The sequence below is a fragment of the Phalacrocorax aristotelis genome, chromosome 5, assembly GCF_949628215.1.
Source record: "Phalacrocorax aristotelis chromosome 5, bGulAri2.1, whole genome shotgun sequence".
Classification (NCBI taxonomy): Eukaryota; Metazoa; Chordata; class Aves; order Suliformes; family Phalacrocoracidae; genus Phalacrocorax; species Phalacrocorax aristotelis.
In genome coordinates this window covers 70370340-70391641 of record NC_134280.1, presented here as the reverse complement: position 1 = coordinate 70391641, position 21302 = coordinate 70370340, and the positions used below count along the sequence as shown (strand labels likewise).

The window sequence follows — 21302 nt, the reverse complement described above, 5'->3', positions numbered from 1 at the left end:
CCGATAGCACAGAGCCCTGGTGAGGAGCACAGGCACCATTATATATAAACAAGTGCAACTGGGAGATGACAGCAGTCGCAGATTCCCCGTTTGATTCAGCAAATTGTTCATATAAATTCAATCTGCCGCCTTCAAAGGCCTGCTATACGCTGATTGCCAGGGCTGCGGCGGCGTGGAAGAGACGCGATACCAGCAAGGCTGACAGGAAGGAAAAATGAAAGGGAACAATTCAGATGAAACATGACACAAAACAACAGAAAACCCGGAGACGCAAGTGTAACCTTGTTGGAAGCACATACGAAAAGATATTCAGAGAAAACAACATCTCAAAGCATAATTACCCACTGAGTAGGCGATGAGCTCTTCAGAGAAGAGGCTACATTTTGTTATATACTTAGACATCACTTAGCATACAAGAAATCTCGCTCCTGAATACGACTGCAATGCAAATTACAAACCTGCTCTGCTTATCATAATCCTCCTGACTGGCTGCCTGGTGCCTGGGGAAGGAGCTGTCGGCCCTGGAGACAGACCTTCAATCTTTTAACAAATCTAGGTTTATCTTAGGATTTATATTTGATTCCGCACTCATCTAGGTAATGGAGTAATTAATTGGTGATATGCCATGCACGAACTGTAAAGAGAGAGACACAAGAATCAGATAATTAATTCTATATTGGACATGAGGATGGATACTTCCTGCATGCTTCACAAATATGGTAATGAGTTTTTAAAATTTCATAAGCTTCTTGAATGCAGTCTTTCAAGGGCCTTCCCTCACTGTGTTTAGTCAGACTTGGGCCAAAGTATAAAATGGTGTTAAGTGTTAAACCTGTCATCCCTGTCCCCAGGAAATGTTTGTTTCAGGATCCAGGTTTCTGCTGAGTCTCTTCTTGTTTTAAAAGCCACGTAACCGCAGAAGCCCAGACTTCAAGGTTCACATTTCCCTTACATCTCTGAACCATAGGCACATTTTAAAGCATCTCAGCACAGCAACAGGCTTATGAATAAATCAAGATCTACTTTAATTTAAAACACAAGTGCAAAGGATTCACAAGTACAGATGAGCAGGATCGTTCGTTTCAAATTAGAAATCTTTTCAAAGCCCTGCTCTTTTGCATAAAAAAGCAGTATATCTGGAATACAGAAACATTTTACATCAAAAACTTTCCAGTGCAGCTAAGGAGGAGCTAAACGAACTCATTTCAACCAACTTCATCAGCCCCAAACTTGGACATCCAGCCTAGGCAAACCACCTACGATCCCTCTACTGGCCACAGGCAGAGTGGTATCGAGAGAGAGCGATTTCATCCTTCGGCAGGTGTCTGAGATAAGGGAGGTGAATCGCCCTCCAGAGGTGTTCCTTCACCTTGGCCTACAGAGCCAATCTACATGCTTTGCAGACTGGGTGCCCACCATTTAGATGGCTGGCATCAGTGCAGATGAATTCCATCCCAAATTACTTCAAGTAATCAACTGTGGCTTCAATTTTGAAGCAGGATCTGTAACTGGAGTAAATAGCAGAGGATAGAGATTACCAACATCTTCTGAAGAAAATGCAATTATAAGGTTAGATTCCAAGACAGTAGGACTGTCCCAAGAATAACTTAAATTCCAATAAATTTGTATCTGGAGTTTCAAAATAGGATCCCAGTTCCACATGAAAGATAATATTCTTGAGACCTCACAACAATACACACGTTACTGTACAATGTTACGTCCTGACCTAGAGCCCAATGACCTTGACTATCTCACTGATCAGAAGGTGTATCATACAAAATATCTAAATCTATTTTAAAATAACAGAAAGAGCTGTTTAGACAACCAGTAACTTTCCAAACGTATCGGCAAAGGGATGGTGGGGAAGGGGATACCAATAACAAAACATACATCAAACGTTTCTCTCCTCCTGACGTTCCGCGGTATCAAGCAGAGGAGATCGAGGCTCAACGAAGCGCCTCACGTGAACGCTAAAACCTCTCCCGGGAAATGCAGGAGAGCCGAAACTTTTCCATTCAGTCTCCTAGAGCACCCCAAAGTGCTACTCAACTGTCTCAGGGCAGCATTTCTGAGCCTCTCTTGGGAGAAAGGCCTTGGAAAGAAGGTGCCTGGAAACCAAACACGGGAACAAGCTTTCAAGGTGTTGCATATTGTGAATTTTGAATGGCAGGATCCTGGTGGCAAGAACGCCTGTCTTCACAGAGTCTGTTTTGAGGCCTGTATCCAAGGGTTTCCCCCTCCAAAAGTTTAAGATCATGAAATGGATTCAAGATTGACCACTAAACCATACATATTCCTCAGCAAAAGAGAAGCACGTTGATGCAAGAGAGCCATTTAGAAACAAATATATACATATCACATCTGCTCCCCAGGAAAAATATGTACAGTCTTCTAGGTCCACATTTAACTGAAGAAGATTAAAATCATCTGTGAAAAAGTCTCAGAGGAAAAAATTGTCAAGTGTTTGTGCATTGTTTGAGAGTTTGAAGGGGTCTGTGCCCCAAAATGTACGTCTGAGTCAGCTCAAGATTCCAGTGTACAACTAAGGAAGCAAAGATCACATTTCTCGTTGGGAAATATTGTTCCAGTTCAGTAGTCAGCAGCCACGGTTTGCAGGAACTCACAGACATTCAGATACGCAACTTCGGACTCGGCTTTAGAATGCCATTCTTTGGAAGAAGCGACCCACAAGTCATGAAACGCCTGCTTTAGTCTTGACACATACTTGGTCTTACTTGGATCTAGTACGTATTGATTGTCTTCAGCAAAAGAGAAGCCCCAAAAGGCTGAGAATGCACGGACAGTATTCACATTCATCCTCGAAAAAGATCGCTGACAAGTTCCAAGCACCATTCACAGGACGAGACCGGGTGGTCTCTTGATTATTTTTTTAAAATAAGCATTATTTTTTTCCTAGCATTTCCCCTCATGTGAAGTCAGCAGGTAGAGGTACGCTTTCTGTATTGTTGGATAAGGGGAACCAGGCACTCTGGAAGGCCCGTCTGGAGCAAAAAGGGGTGATCCAGAAGTTCTTGTGCCGTTGCTCTTTCTAGCGGGTCCCGTGTCAACATCCTTTCCAAGAAGTCTCTCAGAACTGGGGAGGTCTGTGAAAAAAGCAACCAACCGAGTCAACCCCGTAAAGGAACCGGGCAACACTTCACGCGACAACAGGCTGCTGAGGTAGGTTTGGTTAACGAGGATCCTGAACATTTCACCTTTGCAACCCCGCTTTTGCGTGCTACCCACGCTACGTGTCCGTGCTTTTTATGCTGCAGTAGTAGCTTTCTGCCACCGATAGGCACGACATTTACACAGGGGGGTTTCATTTTAATGGGACACAGCAAATGAAGACAAGACCGCCCGCAATGTCCTTCCATCTAAGTTAATTTTTTCCCCCATTTTATTATTTAATCTTTTCTGCATTTCAGCTCAAAAATTCAACAGGATTCCTGCTACCCGAGGCACATCACTTTGGGTGTGAAGGGTTGATCAATTCATTCTTTTACCGGCCACAGACTGGGGACAAAAAGTAGTTAAATAGGGTTCCCAAATAGGTTTTGAGAGTCTGGAAACCTGATGCCGCTGATACAACAAGATGAAGAAACTGCAGAATGGTGTATCAAAAACCTGAATGACCTCAGCAGGTTTGTCCTTTGAAAGGTGTGTAAAAGCCTGTTGAGTAGCCAGACCCAAGGACCACTTAAAGGCACTGCAGGTCTCTTCCTGGTGCTAATCCTCTGCATCATTAAAACTGAACAAAAATTGAACTCAGTATATATTTATTTATTTTACTGCCGCTAATTACATCCGTTTTAGATCGGGGGCATTTTTCCCAGCTCTGCTTAACCTAGAAGTAGATCATTAAATACTGTTCACACTGAGTTATTGCTTATTTCGTGAGTGCTCTGAACGACTTCACTGTGATTGCTCGAGGGAGAAGGCACAACACAGCTACGTACGAGTGCCAGCATCCAGCCTGTATCACTCTGTCAATAAATCTAGTTATGCTTTAGGAAAGCAGCAGAGATTATCCCAGGTGGCGCCTGTTTAACCTGTTGCACCCACCAGAACAGCAGCTGACCCCAGTGGGCCACTAGCTGCAATCAGAGCAGAGGGCTGGATCCACAGTGGTGCTGAGCTCCTCTCAGCACGGGGACGGGGCAGATGGCCACAGGCCTGGCAATCCCGAGGTCTGCTGGAAGCCCGTTTGCTTCCCTGGACAAAGTGGAGCAGAGCAAGACAAGAAATGGCCCTGGCCTTCACAGCCCGTGGTGGGGCCACCTCACCAAGCCAGGGGTGCCATCCAGACCAGAACTGGCGTTACCTCGCCTCAGGAGTACAAGCGCTGGGTCCAGAACGCGACCTTGAAATTTTAATTGGTGTTGCAGAGGCAAAGAGGAAAGAGCAGCTGTTGACGTCTGAACGTATGCTGTTAGTTCAGCAGTCTACTCTGTTAAATAATTCAGTTTTAGCAGCTGCAGATATTCTGATTAATTGGAAAGGCCGGGTAGCTCAGAATGCGGCAGAAGCTATTTGATCTCAGAGGCTTGGACTGAAATGAAAGGAGGACTGCTCTAAGTGGTGACTAAAAGGTAATCACTGTATTTCTCATGTCACTGCTGCTTTTTCATAAGACACCACGAAGCCGAGTTCATCTTCAAAGCAGCTGCCGTGTCTCCATGAGCTACTGCCTATACTGAGCTCTCCTGCCCTGACCATAACGCAGTCTTTGCAGTCCTGAAAACCACAAAGCCAGAAACTCTCAAGAGCAAGTATCCCCTTATTTGCTCCCCTAGAAGAGGAGCTACTCTATCAACGTCAGCAAGATGTTAACTGTTGGGTCCGCCTGAAGCGGCTTTGATTTGCATTACCAGGTTTATGCCCAGGTGACCTTATATTATTAGGGCTATTTCCCAAGCCAGCCACTAGCTGTCAGCAGTAGCTTGCATCCACCGAGGCACCAGGGCCAGGCAAGTTCCCTGAGAAACATGTCCCAGCAAGATCACTTTCACAGCCAGCTTTAGGGGAACAGCTGACAGGATGCTTCCCCATGATAATCATCAGGCTTACGAGTGTTTGCCAGTACGCTCACCCTGTGGAAGTTTTTCAGTTTGGGAGGAGGACTGTCACGGAGCCTCTTCATTGCCTGGACTGGAGAATCGCTAAAATAGGGGGGTTCTCCATCCACCATCTCTATCACCATGATCCCCAGGGACCAGATATCCACCTGTGGGAGCCAATGTCACATCAATACATACAGTTCAGAGCAAAAGGCCCTTCCTTTGATGCTTTCACAAAGACTACAACACCCCACCCACAACAAATGTTACCCACTTGATGGTACTGGACTCCTCACCGCAGTTCAGCAAAGAGAGCTTTCCACCTAGGACTGAGCCAGGCCGGTGTTGCAACTTGCAAAGGTCTATAAGTAACTATCAACCACCCAGGTGTAGCACAAGCAAACAAAACTAATCAGTCTGCTGCCACCTGCCCACACTTTCAGAGCTCCCATCTGTGCCTTCCCTCCTCTCCGCCCCTCCCTTTATGGCATTGATTGATTTACTGATCCATATCAGGTCACAGGCTGCTCCTTGCTAACATCTGTCCACACTATGGCAGATACAAGCCTGTGCCACGCTTCAGGTATAAGAATAGAGTAAGTTTACACCTTGTTCCTGGAAGCAGAAGAACCTGTTTTTCTACTGTTTTAGGAAATATTGATATAATCACAATCAAATCTCAAACTAGTCATAGTTGTATTTATATTTTAAATACGCTCTAGAGGCTCTTCCTAGAAAAGCCAGAGGCTGTTTTCCTGTGACACTTCAGAATATTATTTGCGACCTCCCCTGATATCAGGGAAGCGGTCCCTTACCTCGGTAGCATACGGTATCCTTGCGATAACTTCTGGAGCCATCCAGTAGGGAGTGCCTACCAGGGACTTTCTTTTAGGTACATCTTTACTGATCTGAGCACAGAAGCCAAAATCTGAGAGCTTGACCTGTACAAAGAGGAAAGCAACCAACCTGAAAAATAATTATTAAACAACACGGAGGCAAACACCAAAGACGAAGAAGACAAAGGGAGTAAGAGAACGAGGTACGAACAAGAGGTTGTGAACCCAGAGGAAATAAGGAGACAGACTAAGGCCGCGGCAGCAGGAGACAGGACATAATTTGTCTGAGGAAAACCTACCCTTCCATCCAGCGTTAAAAGAATGGAGTCGCTCTTAATGTCCCGGTGAATGACCCCCTGAGAGTGAAGATACGACAGAGCCTGCAGCACCGACTCACACACTGTTGCAATTTGCTCTTCATTTAGCCTGAAATTAAAGACACGGGAGTTTAACTGCATTGTCCCGGGCAGCCGACAGGACTCACCCACAGGCCCCCTTTAAAGGCACAGTGCAATTTTGAGGTTGAACGGCAGATACATATCTTGGCTCCCCATGGTCATTACTATCCCACTTTTACCATCCTTTGATGACTGCCTTTTACTGTTGAAAACATTTTTTTTCTTGCTGGTTAGCAAGCTTAAGTGTTCGTAAGTCTAATACTGAGAAATTGTGTTTTAAACCTTACATCTAAATTCATTCTGCAAGATGCTGTTTCAAGCAATTCCGATAGGCAAGGCTGCTGCTTCATGCCAACCTGCCACAGTAACTGTTGAGACAGCTTTTTTTTTTTTAAGCAAATATAGTAAAACTATTGTTCACAAGGCATATTGTGCAACTTTATCCAGAAAGCATCTAAACACGTCATTTCATAGAGAATATAGGGATTCTTCACAGGTTTCATGCAGCTAGACACTTTGGATACTCTCACACCTAACCAAAGGTAGCACAGGTTACAAGCAGGGGAGACGCTCCTGAATTTCAGCAGTCTCTCGGTGAGCACACTCAGTACGAGCACCAAGAACCTTATCTTTAGAAGCTCGTGCTGTTTGGAATACCAACACAGGAGCCTTCATGATCAAGTCTAAGAGAAAATGGTGGAAATGAAACTGGCCTGCTGTAACGGGGGACAGCGGCAGCGTTCTCTGCACATTTACACTGAGCGGTGCTAGAAGTATGTCAAAGAAGAGCTGAAGTACCCAGTTTGAGTCCTTTTGATTCTCAGCCTGTCCCTAGCCGTTGTTTCAAGCAACTCTCAGCTGAGGGCATAGAAGCGATACCTCCTCAAATCCAGGTCCGCAAGTCAGACTGAGGAGAAGAGAGCCCTCGGAAGCCCGAGCGGTGCAGAGCGCACAGGTACCTTCTAAATACATAAGAGCAATTCACGGAGGAGGCGGCACCATCAGCTGAGAGATTTATACCTCCGTTGCTTGTTTGGTGTTCCGTACCTCACTCTACCCGACTGACCATCTGCCCGGGACACTGCAGGCTGCGGCCACGCTGATGGCAAATACATCTGAGGGGTGGCAGAGGGCTACTTTGGCCATTGTGATCTAGCCTCTAACGGCAGAGGGGCTTCTCCAGTACAGAACCCAACCTATTCAGAAACAGTGCTTTTCACTTCATAGTGCGTGAGCTGCGAGGAAGGCTGATGCACTCTGAGCACAAGAGCTGTACTTTCAGCTTGTCATGTATGGGATTTGGTTTCAGTCAAGTGACTGCACAGTATAAAACAGATTACTAGAGGATTAGCTCACTCCTGGAGATGCAAATCAGTTATCACCTTCAGCAAATGTTTAATTAGGAGAATGAGGGTATTTTCCTCCCTGGGAAAAACTGATAAAGGCTTGCAGCTTACTTTTGATAAATGTGTTATAACAGATCCTGTTTCCACTATGTGGAAAAACAAGCGTTCCTTAAACAGTTCAAAGGAAGGCTTCATAAAATAACTTAAACCTAGGCTGGGTCCCACAGTAGAATTCAGGCTCGCTGGTGGATATAAACTACGCAGAACCTTCATAAAAAACCTCCTCAGAATATTTTTTCTTTTAATCCGTAGTTCCATTGGTTCCAATACCAGCTAAGAGCTACAGGAGTTTCACTGGCTCTGCAACGCTGTAACTCAGCCCCCTTCAGGACTGAATGTTCTTTTTCCTGTCCAGGTGCAGGTACGCGACTTACAGTGAAACCTTGGCTCTCCCTGAGACATGCCTCTGAACACAAAGCCTGGCCATCAAAGCATCCCCACGACATTCCTTACAGGTGGGTTTGTAGAGGTTACAAAGGACAATGTGGTGTTTTTATGCCTCCCCAACACATCACAGATGCAAATCCAAAACAGAGAATCCAACAGAGCAAGATATATGCCTTAAATCCACCCCAGCATGAGTAAAGGCTAGTCAAAGCATGTAAGTGAATTAAAAGGCATACTATGATTTAAAAAAAAAAGTAAATACAATTAGTGCTAGCAATACTATGTAATTGTAATCCAATTAAGATTCTGAATCTTCAAAAAAGGAAAGCTCATCCTACAGCCTTTCTTGGTCAGTCTTTCCATTGGCGTTCCCCGCACCAGTTTACAGCCTCGCAGGACTGCTCGGAAGCAGGAGGAGGGAGCTCCGGGGTCATGGGTAAGACACGATCATCATAACCGCATCCCCAGAACACCTTGTGAGTGCGACTCTAGAGGCCATTTGAGAACAACTACTTTGCCCTACAGGAATGCTTTGGTCATTAATTAATATGAAGTGGTGTGGATCAGAAAACAAATTTAGGAGAGTATCCTGTAGTTGTTATCTTTAGGCAATGAAGTTTGGGAAGGAGTCCAGATCCCAGGGCTCTGCTGTACTTCTCCAGAGGAGTTAGCCACAAATTCAACCTTACTAAGGTTGTACCACAGAAAACTATTTCTGCATGCCCTTTAATACTTATTTAGTGAGCTTCCTGGCCAGAATACAACAGACACGGTAAACAGTGCTTTTCACAAGTACTGTGTTTTACAGGGAAGGTCATCAAGCAGACGAACAGCGGGTATCTAAGGGGATCAGTACTGTAAATTAGGTCCCTTCTATATCAGAAGTATTATCACACACTTCAAATGGACGACAGTTATGAAGTGCAATAGTTTCAGGGCACTGCAATCACAGGATCTCTGAGGGGAAATGTTCTTCCCAGAAATCTCCACTCTACTGCTCTTGCTGTCAGGTGGGAACACAAGCGTCTACGTTTCGGAGTTTGCTGCATACCTGATCTGAGAGACAATGTCTGTGAGGGCTCCCCCCTGCAGGAACTCCATCAGCACCCAGAGCTCCTCTCCCACTAGATAGCTCTTGTACATCTCCACTACGTTGACGTGTTGATAATCCCTCATTATCACCACCTGTAAAAACACAGCGGACAATTGACCACCACAAAAATCACTAACGACACACAATCTTACCCGACAAAGCAAGCATGCGCAACCTTATGAGCACACCGCAGTAGCCTCCACCCCCCCCGGTCATTTTTCTTCTCAGTTCTAGCATAATTCTATTACAAGGAAGATGTCTCCTGCTCTTCCCTTCTTTTTACCACACTGACTATTACCGTGGCTTTACGGCGGACAGCAGAACCCCACCTCTTGTCACTGTACTCACCTCATTGAAAAGGAGCTCCCGGCGCTGCTGCTTTCTCAGATCCATCATTTTCACCGCCACCTGCCTCCCCGAGTGCTTCTCCCGAGCGATACAGACGATGCCTGTGGACCCTTCACCAATCTTTACATAATTCTCCAGCAATGTCCGGGGATCCCCCTGGTCTACCACCATCCTAAGGGCAGCTTTGAACTGCTCGTGAGTCACAACCACCGGGTCCTCACTGGCCAGCTGCCCTTTCACAGAAGAGTCCTGGGGAAGGTGAAGGTTGCTAGAACTAGTCTGAGTCTGCCGGTTCCTGGGAGACCCTGCTGGCGACGGCCTGCCTTGGGGCAGCGCAATCGCCTTCTCCACTGTTGGCGATTTCTGGGGAGTCCCAGCTTCTGAGATCATCCTGGGGAAGTCGGATGCAGGCTGATCTGATGGAAGAGACTGGGCTTTGGCTGCAGGGCTGCGTGGGGAACCCCACTGCTGGGGCCTGAAGAAAGCATTAGGCTTTGAGACAAAGAAATACGAAAGTGGAAGAAAGGAAAAATGACGGTTAGATTAACAAGAAGAAAGAAGCGTCAGGAATCAGATGCACGTTGTGCCACTCAGGCCTAGCACATTTTGTAGCAGGCTGGGGTCAAAAGCTCTAGGTCCTTATCTCTGGGTCTGCCCAACATATGCTGCACGACTGGGGGAAGCCCATGGGTGCAGACTTTCAAGAATCAGTTACAGGATGGGTGCTGTGCTTCAAGGCCTTCCAAACTGAGGCAGTTTAAAAGGGACCTTTTAAAGCGCATACTTTAAAACAAAAAAGCACCAAAAAACAAAACCCACAGAACAAAACCAGCTGTTATAAAGCATTCCAGCCTTGCCACCAAAACTCAGGAGCAACCTGTGTTGCAGAGAATTTTAAAATCCTTTATCCCTCTGTGCCTCTGATCTTCCTATATATATAAAGAGAAGAGGATTCATGCCAAAGCTGTAAATCACTTTGATGTCTTGGCCTAATTCCCTTTGGGTAATTACGCTCTGCCTACCGAAAACTCTCCCTGCACTTTCCACTGGTACCTGCAGTGCTAATTCCTGTCCCTCTGATGCAGAATTAGCACTCCGGTTTGGGAAAAGCACCGTGAACCAGGACCGCTGTGGGAGGCCAGCATAACACTTCACCTACGCAGAGTCACCTGCCACCTTGCCGTCTTACCGGCCCAAAACCGACCTTCGATGAATTTGGATTAGCAGCGCTCTTTCCCGAAGCACTCGAGGCTTTCGGAGACCTCCCGCTCAAGTACCAAGCAGGGCCAACCCTGTTTAGTTTAGGGGATCTGGTACGATCACAGCCTGTGGTAACGTGGCTTCAGGATACACATTCCCATGCTAGCACTATGCACAGGTCTCCCAAGAAGGACAAATAATACTAATAATACTAATACTCACCCTGGAAATGCCAGCTAATTAAACTTCAACATCATCTAAGCAGGTTAGGTATAAAATACATTATATGCTTGGTTATATGTAAAATAATAGTGGATCTGACAAAGCAGCAACTTCAGAAAGAGCAAGCTAATTCTTTATATTATAGGGCAAAATAAAAACTTCAAAGCGACAAGCTTTTTCTCTCTCACAATTCAGACAGATTATTAATAAAGTTAATAACATGGGTATGGGAACTGAAAACTGCCAATAGAGGAATTTTAAAAAGAGCACTCATTTTCTGTTTCAGACAGAAAATACTTGTATAGGATTTAATTTTATGGCTTTTAGTTTTTAACCAAGGATTTCTGTCACCAGTAAAATCTGCATAAGCCTAACACACGTACAGCTCATTTTCACAGGCACACAAGCCCTGAAAGTATGTTTTAGTAGCTCCTGGCATCGCGGCGCAGGAGCGCCAAACACAAACTGCCTGTCAGAAGTTACTTCCTCTTCATTTACCAGCTCCACCCCTGCAGTCCTGTAGAGACACGCTCATGGCAGCGAAGTATTTATTTCCCAACTCTTGTTTTGTCTCAGGAGAGAGAGAGAGAAAAAAATTAAAAAAAGGTTTTATATAACCTAGAGCATGCAAAAGGGCACACAACATGTGCGAGCTCACACATGTTTGTCTAACCACATGTAAGTATTATTTCCTGCTCTTGTAATTTGACAGCCCCTCTATACACGTTTCAGTCTCTGGACATTCTGAGATGTCACTGGTTCTCCCACTCCTTCCCCCCCGTACGAGGGTGAAAGGAAAGAGCAGTCGACCTTCCCATGGTGACCCTAGGCAGCCTGTCAAGGCACCCACCTCCCCATTTTCAGCCAGTTACACCCCCTTTCCATTTCATCTGCAGCTATGCATTTCTTACACATCACGATTACACATTGTCATCTCCATTTGTGGCGGAGACTAAGGTTTTAATCATTGGAGGCTGTTAAGAACAGCTTAGATAAACAATTGCCAGCGATGGCGCAGATCCTTCACTGGAGCAGGGAGATGGACTAGATAACCTCAAGGTCTTTCCTACTCGTCTTCCCTCACAAGCAGCTCGTGTTTAAACACACCCAAGCCCCTCCACGCTCACACGCCATTTGACTGGTAACCTCTGCTCCTCCTTGCGAAAGTGCTGAGATATGGCAGAGACACTCTGGCTAGAGAAGAAAGAAGTGGCCAGTTCTAAGTACTCAAGGACGGGCCTCCAGCCAGTACAGATCAGCCCGAAGTCAGAGACAGCAATAAGCGTAGTTTGTGCTACACAAGAACTGCATTCTTTTAAAATCCCACTCCCTTGGAAAGGGAACCTGCAGGGAGAAGGTTGTGTCTGAAAGCCTCGAGCCTGATCCTTATGCGAACTGCAAGAAGCCGGGTTGGAGAGGGCCCCACCCTGCAACACGCTTTAAAACAGCCAGTTTTGTTGAGCAAGTGGTGCCTGCCAGCCTCCCCCGAGTCGAGGGACTCCATGGCTGCTAGGAATTAGCCTGGCCTTGCACCAGCCCAGCGCAGCCTCTGAAACCACCGAACAGCTGTGCAAGGACAATAAGTGCTGGGTTAGCCTGGGATGAATTAGAAGCAGTGGCCTGAAGGGCTCCATCTCCTACCCAGTAACAGGAACCAGAGTTTTTCTCCCAGTTTAATGAGTCATTCATTCAGGCTAGCTTTCCTGGGGGAGACATAGCTACGAGCTGTCCCATCCTTACCAAAAACCAACACTCAGATTTCATGTTCGACAGCACTATGGGTGCTGAAGGAGATGTTCCTGTTGTAGGAAGGCTGGCAGATACAGCTAGAGCCAACAAGCTCTCCTGAGGTAGTTCTATTTTGCACAGGCAAAAGAATACATTACTAATGTAAGTTACGGCAATTTCCCAAACGGCAAATGCACATTTATGCTTGTATAACGGCATTTAAGTTATGTCTTTACTACTACAGAAGGGCAAAACTGAGTAAGTCCCCTACCTCCTTCCCAGCCTACACTCCTGCAAGCACAGCTCCACTGACAAGCCCTTCTCATGTAGAGCTGGCTGCCATTTTGAGCTATGCCTAGCAGTATATTCTGTGAAGCTTAGGCGGGCTACATATTCCCCCTATCCAGGACTATTTTGATTCCAGCATTAATCATAACAATAACAGATGGCTGCATGATGTTTGCAATTAAATTTGTTCAGCTGCGTAAGTAGCCTCTGGAACTGTAAAGTCAACATTGCACTCGCTCAGAAATACTGAATAACTATACCTTTATCTGCAGGGAAGAGCCCGACTTGTTTGAGCCGCTGGATGAGGGGAACACACTGCGTAACAGCCTCCTCTTCAAGCTGTTCTCCCTTGATTTGGAGCTGGGGCTGCCCTCCCCCGAGGGCCTGGAGTTTGCTTGTCGTACGAGACAAGGCTGAGGCCAGCACTCTTCTGAGCTCTTTTTTCCCATCTTCTCACTCTCCCCTGGTAGGGTTGGCATATGCTGCAAACCGGAGGCACGCTGGAGGCAGCTGCCGTCAGCGCCCTGGAACTCCGAAGGCCCGAGGGACTGCGCTTTCATTACCATGCCGTTGGGATGAGACTGTCCTTCCAGCCGGGGCTTATAGTCTGGCCACATAGTCTGCCTCCGGGTCACCTTGGTCCCACCATTGCAATTGAGGTAGTTTCCGTATTTGTCTGCCCAGTCTGCTTCAGGACTCTGAAGGTACATGTCTGGGGGTCTGTCTTCCCCCAGGAGCCCAAGGGACTGAGCTCTCCTCCTGCTGGTGGGGCTCCTTCCCCTCAGAGTGTTCGAACTGATGGCAGAAAGCTTCTGGATGTCGTTGAGGATCCCGGAGATATAGCCTTCCACTTCCACAGTGCTGCCTCTCACCACAGTCTGCGAAACACAGGGAATGGCGTGAAAAGGTTAGCGTTGTAAAAGGCTCAGTTTAACTTGATGAAGGTTAGATTTTGTCTGTTTAGCCAAAGATTATCCAGGGAAAAAGGAGAAATGTTTCTTTCTGTCTTTTTTTTTCTGAAGAAGGGAAAAAAAAAGATTAAAAAAAGGAATCCTTGGGTTCCATCCTTCTGTCAGGGGCAGCAGTGCTTTCAGCCAGAACAGAGAATTCTGCTGCTGCGCTCACATTCTGAAGGACACCACCATAGCAAAACTGGGATGTTATTAAGCACTCCTGACTCTCTTGTACTGAAATTGTGCTACACTACGTCTCTAACTTAGGCTCAACAAGATCCTCAGCATTAGTTCTCAGAAGTTACAGCATGCCCTAAGCCCTATCTGCAAAAATCACCTTGCTATTCCAATACAAGGTTCACTTCTCCCCTGTAGCACTCATTGTAAGGAGCCTCCCTTAGTCTGGTTTTTGCTAATGCATCTTAATCCTGACCAGTGAAGACCACACTGTTCCAGCACTGCATCCCTCCTCTGTTCTGCCAAGCTATTGTAATTAAAAATGATGAACAAAGGGTCACAACAGCTCAACGGCCTCGTGAGCAAACGATGAAGAACAAGGCTTCCATCCAAAGAAGCTACAGCACGGTACAAGTAGGACACTCAGAGCTGTCAGTGTATTATGTAGCGCTCTGCCTTGTTTATTCTGGAACCGAAAAGCTTACAGAAGCATTTTTAGTGCTGTGAACCAGAATGCTTCATTTCTTCACAGAAATTCACAGCATAGGATCACTCCTACACTTTCATGAATCTCTGCCTGAGGAAAATCCTTCCCTGGAGTGATGGCAATCTCCTGTTTGCTAACTGAACTCCAGGGATCTTCTAAAGATGCTGAATTAATTACACCAAGCTTAATATTTAGCTGGTGCAAAACAGCGGCCGCAACAATTTCAACTGAATGCCACCACGGTGCAGAAAATGAGCACCCGCTTTGCTCAGCATCTGCGATGGAAAGGCGGAATAGAAGATTTTGTCAAACAAGGTGAAGAAAGGACAATCTGACTCATAACATCGCGTGCCCGCATCACGTGCAGCAGGAAATTCTGCTCTTCAGTCTGTCGTAGCAATCTACCTCCCTCACCACATACATGCATCTTCCTCTGTGGCCCCAGCTGCTGTCCAGTTACTGACACGCTGAGGACACTGACTCCTCAAACTGTTCCCACCATTTTTGCACCAAACTCGATAGGGAAAAAAAATACCAAAGGCAAATGGTCAGAAACCCAGTCTCCGAAATCTGTCAGTGGGGTGGGAATAGTCTTCTGTTCATTCTAATTCATCCATAAAAATGCCAGGCGGATCAGTTTTCCTCAGTAATGCACTCAACTAAGCGCTAGTTCATAAATGAGTCTGAGCAGGGCCGGGTATAATACGCACACCCCAAGTCACAGAGCACTCAGCAGGATGCCTCCACACCCTTGCTCGTGCTTGCACAGGCAGATGGGAGAGAACGAGGCCCTCCTCTAGCGCTCACTGGCGGTTCAATGTTCCCACAAACTGGGAAAAAGAATAGCTCAAAATAAAGTTGGAAGAAATCTCAGGAGGCCAGTTAGTCCAAAGTCATTCCAGAAAGACTTGTGTCTAACCTGTTCTCAGGATAAGGGATCTCTAAGAACAGATGCTATGGCCTCTCTAGAAAATCCATTCCAGTGCTCACCTCACCTCCTAGTTAAAAACTTCCTAAAATGAGGCTCAAGTCACTCCTGTTGCACTCCTAGTCCATTGAGTCAGTCCCATCCTCAGTGGACAGAGAAGACGGGAGTTAGCTGTACTTTGCAGCTGTGTTTAAAGACTGCATCAGATTAATGAAGAAACATCCAAACTGGAGCCAAATCTGTGTGGAGTTCTCTTACAAAGATCGTGCCTTACTGACCAAAATTTAGAAATTACAATTTTAAAACAGAAAAGTGACCCTTTACGAGCTACACGCGGTACATGTCCGAAAAAGGAAAAACCCTGATAGTTGAATCCAGGACTCTGTGTATAAGGGCTTGGTCTAATAGGGCAATTTAGCACTTTTAAAAAAAGAGATCTTACTACTGATTGTTATCATTGAACAGGAATTTGTTCAAATGAAGTTTGCCAGAAATAATCAACTATGTGATGCGGTCTAAGAAAGTATGTGCACTTGGACTTACTGGGGCAAAAAAACCCCCCAGTATTAGTTTAAGACTCTTCTCTAGTTTTTAAAGTCTGTAGGGTATTCTATCCTTGTTCTCTTAAAGGTTTGCACCTCCTTTCAGCCTTTATCATCTACAGGTTTAATAAGTCTTTGATTAAAGTACTGACCAGTACTAGACTCAGGACAAACTCCAGTAAATCTCTTCATGCACATTTCTATTTTGACAGTGATGCCTCACGCTATCCTTTTGAGTATACTTCTCCTAATACTTGAGAGAACTTGCTCAGTTTGCTCTAGGATTGCCGTAGGGACAGTGCCAAGAGCCTAACTGAAGTCAAGATATAGGAGAGAGCTATCATTTCTCCCTGACCCAAAGCCTGATGCCCTGTGATTGATTGAAATTGGGTTGCTCGACATGATTTGTTCTTGATAAATCCTTGCCGGCTGCTAGCTATTACCCTGCTATCTTCTAGGAAGTCATTGCAAATAGATTACTTGCTTATTTGTTCCAGTCTCTTTCTGGGAATTGAAATTATTCTCACTGATCTGCAATTCCCTGAATTTCATTAGGCCCAGCTGACTTGAAAATATGTAACTTATCTAAAGAAGCCCCTTTCCTGTTCAGTGTTCCTTCCTTATTCTAGCCTGCGTTCTTATCCCTTCGTGCTCGTGTTAATTGTGTTAGCCTACTGATCACAGTTAACCTTTTCAATAAAAACTGAAGAAAAAAAATCATTAAAACATTTAAGAATTCTCTGTGTTATTAACTCTCTTCCACAATGAGCAATGAACAAATTCTTTCCTTCCTCCTCAGTGTACTTATGCTGCCTCCTTAGTGCCCTTTCTGTTCTTCGAGAATAACATCTCTTTTTGTGCCTTGGCCTTCCAGTTTTGTTCCTATATAAATTTCTTTTCTATTTGCTCTTTATAACTTGACCTAGTTTCCACCCTTCTGAGCAATCCTCCTGCAGTTTAAGCTCATTAGAGAGCTCCTGATTTAACCAAGTTGGTCTCTTATTACACATTTTATGTCTTCTCTGGATCGTGGTCCTACCTCCTCCTACATTTTGAACCTCAAAGCACATTCAGGACACCATAAAGCAGAAGGCAATACCTCCTCCCTTTTTCTTTTACCTGTTCTTCCTGAGCAAGTTTTTCCTTTCTGAATCAGCACTCTGCTCAAAGATCCTGATGTGCCATTTAAATTGCAGGTTTGATTTTGCATTAATACTTGCTTTATACTAAAATGCAGTCCCATTTAGTCCCCACATTTTAAGCGTCTGTAGACAAAGAGCTAAATATATTCACCAGATAGGCAACTATTTTCTTTCATGTCCCTCCTAAAACCCAAGTTGTAACATCTCTATTTTACAACTTACCTTTCCATTTTTAGGTCCCTGTAGGTTTTGGTTTTTTTAACTGGGAACAACAACTTCCCACAAGCTCGCAAGACTTTAAACACAGTAATTCTGTCACCGTCTTTCATTTCCTTTCCAAGAGGCTATCATGAATCTGCCTCTTTTCACACGGCAGGTCCCTGCGGTCACTGATGGACACGCCGCCTCCAGATGCCAGTATCAACAGCCATCCAAGCAAGACAGCCATCTAAATTCACCCATCCTCGAGATCTGTAACTTGTTTCTCCTTACTGAAGGACTTGCTTTAAGGACGTTCTCCCGTTTACTATGCCCCACTTTCTGTTAAACCCTTTTAGCCCAAACCCTCATTTAGTCCTGCTCCCCGTTGTCGCTCATTCACTTAGCCATCCATGAACAGCAAGCTAGTGCTACCCTGCTCTCTCCCACTCAGGCTTCCCTGTCAACTTAATTACCAGCCAAATTTGCCCACCCACAAGAATGACAAACTTGCTAAAACAGGTCTCTCCATGAATTCTCCTCTTCGCTTCCCTGTACAACAGCTGAACACATCCTAGGCCCTGTCAGCTCCCACAGGAGTTTTCACAGGTCCTTGCTGTAGTGACAGGCAGCCAGCTGGTTGTTTGAACACTGACACTACTACAGTTAAGGATACTACTGTCCTTATTTCCGATGAAGTTACTATCACCTCAGAAAAGACAGTGTTACCAAAGCCCAAACCCTGTTACCCACCGAATTCCTTACAGATCCCACCCTTAGCCCCATTTAAATATATATGGGGCAATGGAAACATTGCCTTAACTTGGGCCTCCCCAAGGAACAGGAAAGCCCAGGGGACAGGAGAGAGTAGTCTTCCTCTCTTACCTTCATAGGCTGGAGCTGCATCCTCGTGATCCTTGAAGGGTCTACCACTGGCTTGGGGCGCCTCAGCGTGTCTAGAATATTCTGCCATTGAGGTGGCAGGCCCACAAATTTGCCCTCCTTTGGGTCAAATGAAGTGTGGACACGGTGCTCAAAGTTCTGTGGAGCCGAGATCTCCGGGCGTTTCTTCTTCTTCTTGCGGAACATGATGCCTGAATCGGAGAAGGCAATGCCATCAGTGCTCTTGCATGTCTGGGTCTGATATGCCCAATCAGCAGTATCACGTATCAATTATATTAGTTAATTATAGAATCACAGAATCATTAAGGTTGGAAAAGACCTCTGGGATCACCAAGTCCAACCATCAACCCAACACCCCCAGGCCTCCCAAACCACGTCCCCAGGTGCCACATCTACACGGTGTTTGCACCCCCCCAGGGACGGTGACTCCCCCACCTCTCTGGGCAGCCTGTGCCAGGGCCTGACCGCTCTTGCACTGAAGACATTTTCCCTCCTACCCAACCTAAACTACATTACATGTACAATCTAATTACACCATATAAAGAACATTCTCCAGTGACAAGCACTTTAACAGCAGAGCTGACATGATCATCTGCTTTTACAGATGAGGAAATAGAGGCAACAAGAGCACTGACTTGCCCAAGACCACCTAGCAGGCCAGTGGCTGGGCGAGGGTTTCCAGTGACCTGCTTAATGCTCCTGTTTCAGAACAGAAACAGACACCTGTTACATCTATGGCTGAACCCCAACCGCTTGGCTCCCTTTATTTCTACAAATTCATATTGCCCAATACAAACATTTTAAATATATACAAGAGATACATATTTGTGTTTTACAGGCTTGTACCTAGGTTAAATGGCTTCGGAGTCCAGCAAGTTAGATGGTGTTGATTCCACTACTAGCCTGGAATGAAGGGTGGTTATGAAGAGGGTTCAGGCTGCCTCCTCTCTGATTGCTCCAAGTAAGTAACGTACATTTGATTCCCATTTAAAGACGACAGAGTTGTTGCCAAAGGAAAAGCTTCCCAAGACTTATTTTGGATTTCAGTTTTTCTAGCTTTGACAGAGGGCTTGGGGGAGAGAGAGAGAGAGGAGGTGGTAGGTGGAAATCAAACTCTGTCAGCAGGTAGCTGAAGAAGCTAAAATTAAAAACTAAGATTCCTTTCCCTTGGGGGCTGAGAGAGACAGTTTGTGTGAACAACCATTACAACTGCAACAAGCCAAAACCAGCTAACGCTTAAATATACCCAAACACAAGAGACATTCAAAATTTGAATTTGGACTTTATAGCAAAAAAAAGAAAAAAAAAAAAAAAAGAAATGTGGGCAGACAGAAAGCCAGAAGTTTTAGCCCTTTTTAAAACTGGGAAGAGATGAAGAAACAGGAAGAATGAGTGCTCTGCATGCGGTCACAGAGGTGGGAAAGCTTGAATAACTGTGATGGATGGACACAACCTCTTCACATAAGACAGACGGGGGAGATGGGGTGAGGGGGAGTTACCCTTTCCACGAAGGGGCAGCTCAGGTAGGGAGATTTTTCTATGGAGGCCAGGCTTTTCACAGTGGATAGCGGGGAGAGTCTGGGAGATGACAGGCATAAATCAAAACAAGAGAGGTCCCGACTGGACAGAAGGAAAAGCTTGTCCATGACCAGGAGAGCCAAGCATTGGGGCAGGTTGCCCAGACAGGCTGTGCAGCCTCCATCCTTGGAGGTTTTCAAGAGAAAGTTTGCTCTTGAAGACAAAGCCCTGCACAACCTGGTCTGACACTCAGAGCAGACCTTGCTTTGAGCAGGGGGTTGGATTACAGATCTTTTGAGGTCCCTTCTCCCTAAATTGTTCTGTGATGGCTTTAAAGTTACAAGTATTCCAAGCTACATTGTCCTATTTGCTGTTGGAGAAACACGTTTAATGGGCAGATTACTGCTGTGTGGATGCAGTGGAAGTGGTGTGCTCCAGTGCTCGTACCTCCTCTCCAAGACACTTTCTGTCAATGCACAGGGTGAACTGTGCCATGAGAGCCGCAGGAGAGATGACGCAAAGCAGAGTCTCAGTGCCAAAACGTTTTAGGTAGTTCAGTGCTTGGGATAAGGCTGTACAGGTTTAAGGGAATTAATATCCACCAGTAGGGAAAAAAAAAAAGTTTATATGCTCTTCCCTTTCCACTGACAACTTTAACAGGAGCATTTGCCTCTCACTAACATTGCTTATAAAGCGATGAATGCTACCTCTTCCTTGGCATCAGGCAGAGGATTTTTGCCACTTGATCTTCAAGTTTGTAGTGACCACGCTTCCCCTGAACAGGACCTCAGCTTCCAACTAGTTGCGCTGAATAAACATTTACAGGGGTTAGAGACACAGGGCACATACAGAGACAACGTGTTTCGGTGTAGACATGAGCACACTTCTGGAGGACACTGGTCTTGAAAATCAGCACACCTCGTGCTTTTTTTCCCACAGTGAAATATATATCAAACATTTTCCAGGTTGTTCCACTTAAAACTTGTTTGGGGAGCAAAGTGCAGCCAGCAGACGAACAATGACTTTGTTTCCTAGTGCTAGACTGAGATCCTGAAAATGCGTACACACTGGCTTAAAACCTGGTTACCGTGATCCCGTATCACTGGGATGAGAAGTGTTTGTTTGTCGCAGAAGGATCTTCACACTATTGAAACCCCTAATGCTGCAATCCATCCTTGGTGGCTCACAGACTTCACACACTGGCAATGCCCGTTGCAATATTGCATCCAGAAGGCTACTAAAGACACCTTAGAGTTGAAAGAGAAAGCAAAAGGCTAGGCAGCTAAGAAAACACTTACAAAAGAGGTTGGAAGCAACTGCTCTGCCTAAGAGATGTTTTGCAGCCAGAATAATCTTTGCTTAGAATATGTTCCAATGAAAACCCAAATACATCTTAATGAAGAGCTTATGGGAAGAGCCTCTGTGCTCCAGGTCTGTATTGCAACTACTCAAACACAGTGATTCATCTCTAAGGCCCCTTAGGTGCTG

The 21302-nt window shown here is 45.6% G+C and overlaps 1 protein-coding gene across 15 annotated transcripts in view; it reads right to left on the bottom strand.

The window, feature by feature from the left end:
• Nucleotides 1-1001: 1001 nt before the first annotated feature.
• PAK6 (p21 (RAC1) activated kinase 6) overlaps nucleotides 1002-21302 on the bottom strand; it is a 44952-nt gene continuing 24651 nt past the window's right edge. For all 15 annotated transcript variants that reach the window (XM_075095254.1, XM_075095249.1, XM_075095257.1 and 12 more), the window contains 8 exons: nucleotides 18279-18487; nucleotides 13227-13844; nucleotides 9529-10020; nucleotides 9139-9272; nucleotides 6196-6322; nucleotides 5876-6001; nucleotides 5093-5227; nucleotides 1002-3104 (listed from right to left, as the gene is read on the bottom strand). In XM_075095254.1, coding sequence (XP_074951355.1) covers nucleotides 2937-3104; nucleotides 5093-5227; nucleotides 5876-6001; nucleotides 6196-6322; nucleotides 9139-9272; nucleotides 9529-10020; nucleotides 13227-13844; nucleotides 18279-18482 — 2004 coding nt within the window. In that variant the 5' untranslated portion in view covers nucleotides 18483-18487 and the 3' untranslated portion in view covers nucleotides 1002-2936. The remainder of the gene's footprint in view (nucleotides 3105-5092; nucleotides 5228-5875; nucleotides 6002-6195; nucleotides 6323-9138; nucleotides 9273-9528; nucleotides 10021-13226; nucleotides 13845-18278; nucleotides 18488-21302) is intronic.